The 7,885-nt window shown below is 43.9% G+C and overlaps 1 protein-coding gene across 1 annotated transcript; it reads left to right on the top strand.

Annotated features, from left to right (window-relative positions):
• LOC8064596 (2'-deoxymugineic-acid 2'-dioxygenase) lies at positions 4,529 to 6,127 on the top strand. The gene is made up of 3 exons (XM_021466227.1): positions 4,529 to 4,826; positions 4,926 to 5,501; positions 5,663 to 6,127. Exons 1-3 carry the CDS (start codon positions 4,635 to 4,637, stop codon positions 5,921 to 5,923), a joined length of 1,029 nt encoding a protein of 342 aa, XP_021321902.1. The 5' UTR covers positions 4,529 to 4,634; the 3' UTR covers positions 5,924 to 6,127.

Here is a 7,885-nt window from a genome sequence, read left to right as displayed (position 1 = left end):
TAAATAGAAAGCCAGATGTACTAGAAACTCTATTACCGACCGCATTTCATTTATTATGTATATATTAGTTTATAAAAATCATGCATTGTATACTCATGGAGTTGCTGTAAAATAAATCCAGCATCCCCGGCGTAGTGGACCCATCACGTGGCGTGGCTGGCGTGCATGCATTCGCGTTTTGTATATCAGGAGCCGGGTCCAAGTCCAATGCAGGGAAGGCGACCTGTCTGCACCAAAGCCACCAACACATGAGTCCATACAACGATAACGAATCCAAATTGAGTGGGACTGAACAACAAGCGACAAAGTAGGCACGCAATCTGTCCATCCTACGAGGGCTGTTTGGATGGACTAGAACTAATAACTAATCCTGTTAACTTCTATGAGTGAATAGTAAACTCACAATTAGTCTATAACTAGTGGACTAGGAATTAGTCTGTCTATTTAGATACTTAGATTAGATACTAAAAAATAGTCAAGTAATTATTAATTCTATGAACCAAATAGTGCCTAAGTATATATAGTTGCGTGGGACCTTTTCTTATGCCTTTAATATTTATTTCATATTCATAACTAAGACTATTTTTTAGTGGTTAAGCCTGTTTTGCTACTTTCAACTTAAACTTGTAATCAATGCAGACTTTTTTTTCATCTAGACTCAAAATTAGATGATCCATATATATGTTCTTCGGTTGATGAGGGAAACATGATGGTGAAGTCCATTCTTCAATTTAGACTACTTCGCGAAATTGGCTTAACATGTTTGGATGTATGATGTATGATTATCCCAACACTACTACACAATTGCAAATCCAAGGTGGGGCACTTTTATTAATCTGGAGGGTCACAAAATTCAACCACCTCCTAAAATGTCTGACGATTAACGAAGGTGGTCAATTTTATTTACAGAGGCATTTAAAATTTCGTGTCTATGTAAATAAATTTATAGAGGCGATCAAAAAATAACTGCCCCTAAAATCAATTTACCAAGGCAAAAAAGGTCTATATTTGGAGGGGTCCTCAAAAAATCGGCCCAACAAATATCATAGGGAGTTAGGGTTTGGAACTCCACCGCACTCACTCGTTTTTCCTCCCCTTATTAGCCTCCCTCTCCATGCCTCCTCATCTCTCTCACCACACACAGGAGCGCCACCCTTCCTCTTCCTCTACTGTAAAGCTCTGTCTTCTCTACCTCCACTCATGCAGTGATGGTGGCCGTGGCGTGGCGGCCTAGCGTGGCCACCGGCTCATGCGCCCGACAACAGCGGTGGTGTGGTGGCCCAGTGCGGCCACCCGCTCGCGCGTCCGACAATAGCAGCGACGGTGGCCCTATATGGCCACCAACTCGCACACCCGGCAACAGCTCAACTGGATAGGGCGGGCATGGATCCTTCATTGGCTGCGAGCTCCCTCTTTCTCCCCAATTGATCCGGCAATGGCCTGGAGGATCCGACAATGGCGGCGAGCTCCACTAGATCCGGCGGGCGTAGAGGAAGCCGGCTTTGATCCGCTCTTCAACATAGGTAACTAGATCGACTCTTCTCTCCCCCACTCTCTCTTTCTCCTAGGGTTCTGGATTTGGCCGGGAAATGGATGTGCATGCTCTGGATGTAGTGTGGAGGAGGCTAGTTGCGTCCGGATCGAGTGAGGAGGAGGTCGCCTGCGCCTAGATATAGTGACTGTGGTAGTTTGTGTCCCTAGTCCTACATGCGGCACGACGGGTGATGGCAGGCTAGATAATCATGATTTGCTCTGACGAATGGGCCCACTTTGCCTGTTTCTTGAATAAATCCTCCTAAAAATATAGATTCACCAAAGCTTATGAAATTTATTAATTTAAATACCTAGACCTTTATTATATTGGTGATCATATTCTTTCATTTATATAAGTTATATTGACGGTATTATGATAAGTGTTAACTACCATCAACAGCCAACTAGAGTTTTCAGTATACTTATCCACATGGCCAATGCAGGCACAAGTGTAGCATAAATCTGGTAGAAACTCATGCAAATGGGTGCCATTTCTCCTTCTCATCAATGTCGACCTTCACCATAATGCCTCACATAAGAGGTTTATGTATACAGGGGCGAAGCCATGTTGGCTTTCCCTGGTGCACGTGCATCATGGTAAAATAATAGTTTGTTAATACATGCCTTAAATTTTTCATATATTTTCTTTTAATTTTTATACATTTCTTTATGTTTGATAGAGTGTGCACCAGGGTTAGTTTTAAGGTGACTTCGCCCCAGTATATCGATCACCACTTTGATCCTCAAAACCCTACCCACCGCCAAACCATCATCCCGAATATCTACCTCCCTAAAAATTCCAATCTTCTCCCTCAAAGTTGGTCCTGTGTCCTGATCCAGCATTCCAAGGGGTAGGTTGGACACCTGTACCCCAGATTGGCACATGATTTGAAATCCATCTCCTCCAAAGTTTTGGTTTCATTAAAATGCACCATAACCACCAATTCTTTTGAAATCATCCATAGCCATGGCTCATCCTCCAACTCCCTCCTCTTCCCCGAAGGCTGCAGAAAGGTGAAAAGGAAATGGTTCTCCTCCAGATAATTGCATGTGGCCCCTTTGATTATATACCACACCTTTTCCAAAGACCCTCTCAAGGGTTTCCTACGTGATTAGCTGATCCGCTAACACCTTCCCCACCGCTTGTGGCTCCATCATAGCAACTCCAGCCCACCTCTTCAAAAAAATCAACTCCAACCCACCTCCTTTTTGGGCTCCCATTTTTCATGCCCTCTCAAATTATAGTTTCAGCCCCTCAACCTCTCTATCCAGTGGGTCCCATCCACTTTCCTCTCCCCACCTATAAATTAAGATAAGAATTATAAATGTGGAGTTGATGTATGATTTGTCAATAACAGATGGGTCCCATGTAAAATAAGGACTTGGTCTGTTTTTTCTATTGGAGTTGGGTCTTAAACTAAACTGTGCAATTAGTTTTTATTTTTATATATATATTTAATACTCCATGCATGTGTCTAAAGATTCGATGTGACAGGGAATCTTAAAAAATTTTGGATTTTTGGTGGAAGTAAACAAGACCTAAATCTATGTCATTTAAATTTTTAAAGTTTAACTAACTTTATATAAAAGGGTAACAATATTTATGATATAAAATATGTATCATATGAAAATATATTTTAGGATGAATCTAATGATACTAACTTGATACTGTAAATTTTAGTATTTTTTAACAAAATTTAGTCAAAGCTTAAAAAAGTTGACTTAGGATAACTCTACAGATTGATTTTTTTTTGGATGTAGAGAGTATAACTTTTCTTTTTTTCACCAGAAAAGATGAAAATTGTATGGAACTCAAAACGCTGAATAAGTCCAACACCGCAGTGTAGTGGGCCAATCACGTCACGTGGCTAGCGTTCATTCGCATTCCAAGTTGTCCGACCGCATAGCAGTGTCCAATGGGGGCGGCAGCCTGTCCGCTGCAGCACATGCCTCCACGTAACAATCACGATTCACGAGTCCAAATCGACGAGGGCGACTGGACAACGAGCCCGACAAAAACTAGGGCACGCAATCTGCCCAACCATACGTACTCCTAGTAGTGTAGTAGGCCTTGTTTAGTTCACTCCAAAATCCAAAACGTTTTTAAGATTTTCCGTCACATTAAATTTTGCGGTACATGTATGAAGCATTAAATATAGATGAAAACAAAAATTAATTACATAGTTTGTCTGTAAATCGCGAGACGAATCTTTTAATCCTAGTTAGTTCATGATTAGACAATATTTACTAAATAAAAATGAAAGTACTACGGTAGCCAAATCCGAAATTTTTTCAGATTAGTAGACTCGTAGTACGTACCATAGTTGCATGTGACTTTTTCTCTCTTGCTCTCGCGATTGAATTATCTTCAGTTTCATGAAACTAACTAAATAAATTTAAACGAAATATATCCCGAGAGCTATGAATGAAAACGGTACGAATATTTTCTGATCGTATTTGAGATCGAATTCGTTTAGAGAAGTTCAGATCTGTTCATATCCGAGTCTGAATATCTAACATCCGATACCTTATCCATATCCGAATACTTAAGGCCTTGTTTAGTTCACCCCAAAACCAAAAAAGTTTTCAAGATTCTCTGTCACATCGAATTTTGCGACACATGCATGAAGTATTAAATATAGACAAAAACTAAAACTAATCATACAGTTTGCCTGTAAATCGCGAGACAAATCTTTTGACCTTAGTTAGTCTATGATTGGACAATATTTACCACAAACAAACGAAAGTGCTACAATAACGAAATCCAAAAAAATTTCAGATCTAAACAAGGCCTAAATCATATATTTATGATGTCGAGATCTAATCATATCTTATCTGACATAATTGATATTATCCGTATTCGAATCCGAATTTAAATAGAAATATGAAAATAAATATAATATCAATGATATCTGTCCGTATTCGATCCGTTTTCATCCTACGGAGCACACGACCAAAGTACACTACTACTACTACCAGTACTAGTAGAATCAGCTTGCACACGTACCTGCGCGCTATACTAGTAGAGAGCAGCTCCACTGCACCCCACTCCACCCACCACCCACCGCTCACGCCCCGCCACCTCCTCCTCGGATTCGCCGATGGAGAAGATGCTCCACGCAGCCCCCGTCCACGCGACGCTCCCGGAGTGCTTCATCTTCCCGTCCGACAAGCTCCCGCAGGCCAAGTCCACCTCCGGCGCGGTCTCCCTGCCCATCATCGACCTGTCCCTCGGCCGCGACGAGGTCCGGCGCGCCATCCTCCATGCCGGCAAGGAGATCGGCTTCTTCCAGGCATGGATCTAGCTAGCTAGCTCCTTTATTACTAGCTATATATTGTGTAGTGTGTTTCCATGCTCTTTATCTATCTATAAGCTCGGTGGTGCAGTGCAGGTGGTGAACCACGGCGTGTCCCTGGAGGCGATGCGGGACATGGAGGCGGTGTGCCAGGAGTTCTTCGCGCTGCCGGCGGAGGACAAGGCCGGGCTCTACTCCGAGGACACGGGGAAGGCGACGCGGATCTACTCCAGCACCATGTTCGACACGGGCGCCGAGAAGTACTGGCGCGACTGCCTCCGCCTCGCCTGCTCCTTCCCGGACGTCGGCGACAGCCCCCGCGGCTGGCCCGACAAGCCGGCCAGGCTCCGGGAGGTCGTCGAGCGGTTCACGGCGCAGACGCGCGGGCTCGGGATGCACATCCTCCGCCTCCTCTGCGAGGGCCTGGGCCTCCGCCCGGACTACCTCGACGGCGACATCAGCGGCGGCGACGTCGTGCTCCACGTCAACCACTACCCGCCCTGCCCCGACCCGACCGCCACGCTCGGCCTCCCGCCGCACTGCGACCGCAACCTCCTCACCTTGCTCCTCCCCAGCATGGTCCGTGGCCTCGAGGTCTCCTACAATGGCGACTGGATCAAGGTTGACCCCGTCGCCGGCGCCTTCGTCGTCAACTTCGGATGCCAACTTGAGGTATATTTGTTAATTTATTAATTTTCTACTGGTAGTGGTATGGTGTTGTTGCTTCATGATTCAGATTCCGATTCAGATCCAGATTTTTCCTTTTTTTTTTTTACTTTGATGATGATTCTATCTGACGCACGCATGCATCCGTATATATCCATATCATGCAGGTTGTGACGAATGGGACGCTGAAGAGCATCGAGCACCGGGTGATGACGAACCTGGGGGTGGCGAGGACGACGGTGGCCACGTTCATCATGCCGACCACGGACTGCCTCATCGGCCCCGCCGCAGAGTTCCTCAGCGACGACAACCCGCCGGCGTACCGCACCATGACGTTCGGAGAGTTCAAGCGCATCTACAGCGTCGTCAAGCTGGGGTTGTCGCTCAACCTCACCACGAATCTCAAGGACGTGCAGAAGCAGGTCTGATCCAATTAATTAATGTAGGATCGGAGTATATATGCAACCAATAAAATTAAGTCCCTTGTTAGACCTCACTTGCAGCCATAGCTAATTAATAGCTAGCTGGGGAGAAGATGCATGTAGTCTGTGTTAATTATGTTGTTACTGCTACCCGGACGTCATGTTGCTGATGATATGAAGCAATGAATAAAAATGACAAATATGTGTGTACATGCATGTATGGCGCATATATATATATATATATATATATATATATATATATATATAAAATCTTGCAGAAGTATATATTAAACCTTTAAGACCCATTAATATTCATTGGTAGGACATATAGATAATACAAAAATGGTTGGCAATAAAAGTTGCAAAATGGTTTACTAACGTTGATATCAGAGAGTTGCAATTTTCAACTAGAAATCGTCGTCTCAGCCAAAATGAAGTAGATCAACCGTGTCCAGCACCTCCACACACACACAAAGTGGAACTGAAAAGACCACAATCAACTGTCCCGGTGCTATCGCTTTGCTCAGTGGAGGAATGGTCCTGCTGTCAACTGATCTCACACTCTATCAAACTGATAGGGACCAAACGCAGATCCATCTTATTAATCTTAGCTCGGCGATCACGACTCTCCTGCGTTATCTGGAGGTGGAGATCTCACACGTACTAGCAACTGACAAGGACCAAACGCAGATCCATCGTCTTAGCGAGCTCGGCGATCACGACTCCCCTGCGTTATTATCCCCGGTGGAGAATCGAAAGAGAGAAACGGTCTTTGCAGTAGTGCTAGGTATGGTCCCCACTGATTGCATCGGCGCTAAAGGGATGGTAGAGTGCCGTGCCAAGAGCCCAAGAGGGCATGTTTCGATCTCAATAATCTGAACCTTAATTAGGGTTCGTTCGATTGCTAAGGAAACCATTCTTTGGCCCTGTTTGGATCCAGAGGCTAGAGCTAGTTTGCGCTAGTTTACGCTCAACTAGCCCAAAAGTAATCAAAAAGGAGGGTTAAAGCTAGTTTTTTATAACTAGCATACTAAAAAACTATCTCTTCAAAGAGGTAATTATTTGGGCTAGTTTTGGTTGGGCCCACATCAATTTCTTTTTTTTCTCCAACTCAGGCTATACGGGATTGAGCTTATCCTCTTCCCTAGTGACCGATTTGCCGCACCGATCTACTGCCGCACCGATCCACCACATTTATTATCATTCTAACCCTTGCATCCAAACACGTCTTCAGCTAGAGCTAGTTCAGGGCTAACTAGAGTATCCAAACACGGCCTTTGGAACGATTTGTACCCGAATTACTTGGCTAATTTATATATATGACATATTATCAGCAGCAATGATTTCAGGGTGGATTCCAGGCTAACGTAACGGGTGAACATAGAATCTGGATCCTGTACGTGTAAAAAAATGATGGATATTTCTCATTGTCATATATAGTAATTATTATCTTTACATACTAAAAATCTCCAACAATTGTTTATTTCATTCTCATTTTTAATATCTTCTCAAAAATGGGATTGTAAATGGTGTCGCTAGAAATGAACGTGGCGTTAGTATTATGGCAATTTCGATCATGAAACTATGTAAAAAGAGAGACAAGCAATAAACATGCACGGCCCACATGTGGCCATGTGGGAAGAACCAAACTCACTGCGGCCTCGTTTGGCTGCCTGTGTTTTCTGTGATTGTTTTCAGATTTGGATTCTTTCAATTTGCAATGGCAACTAAAAGGTACTAGTGAGATGAGTAAGGTCATGTTCGTTTACGTCAGACCGGGAACGGCGGAACAGTCCTGTCTCTAGTACAAATTTATGAACGAAATATGTGACTGGGGACCCGTGAAAACGAACGGGGCCTAACCGATCTGTTGGTATGATGCCAGGAAGCTTGATCCCTTTGAGTTGTGAACCTTCGACTGCAGATATACATGGATGCTTACAGAACTTTCTTTTTCTTTGTTTTTGT

Source organism: Sorghum bicolor, chromosome 8 (genome assembly GCF_000003195.3).
Source record: "Sorghum bicolor cultivar BTx623 chromosome 8, Sorghum_bicolor_NCBIv3, whole genome shotgun sequence".
NCBI lineage: Eukaryota > Viridiplantae > Streptophyta > Magnoliopsida > Poales > Poaceae > Sorghum > Sorghum bicolor.
This window is presented reverse-complemented; position numbering and strand designations above follow the sequence as displayed.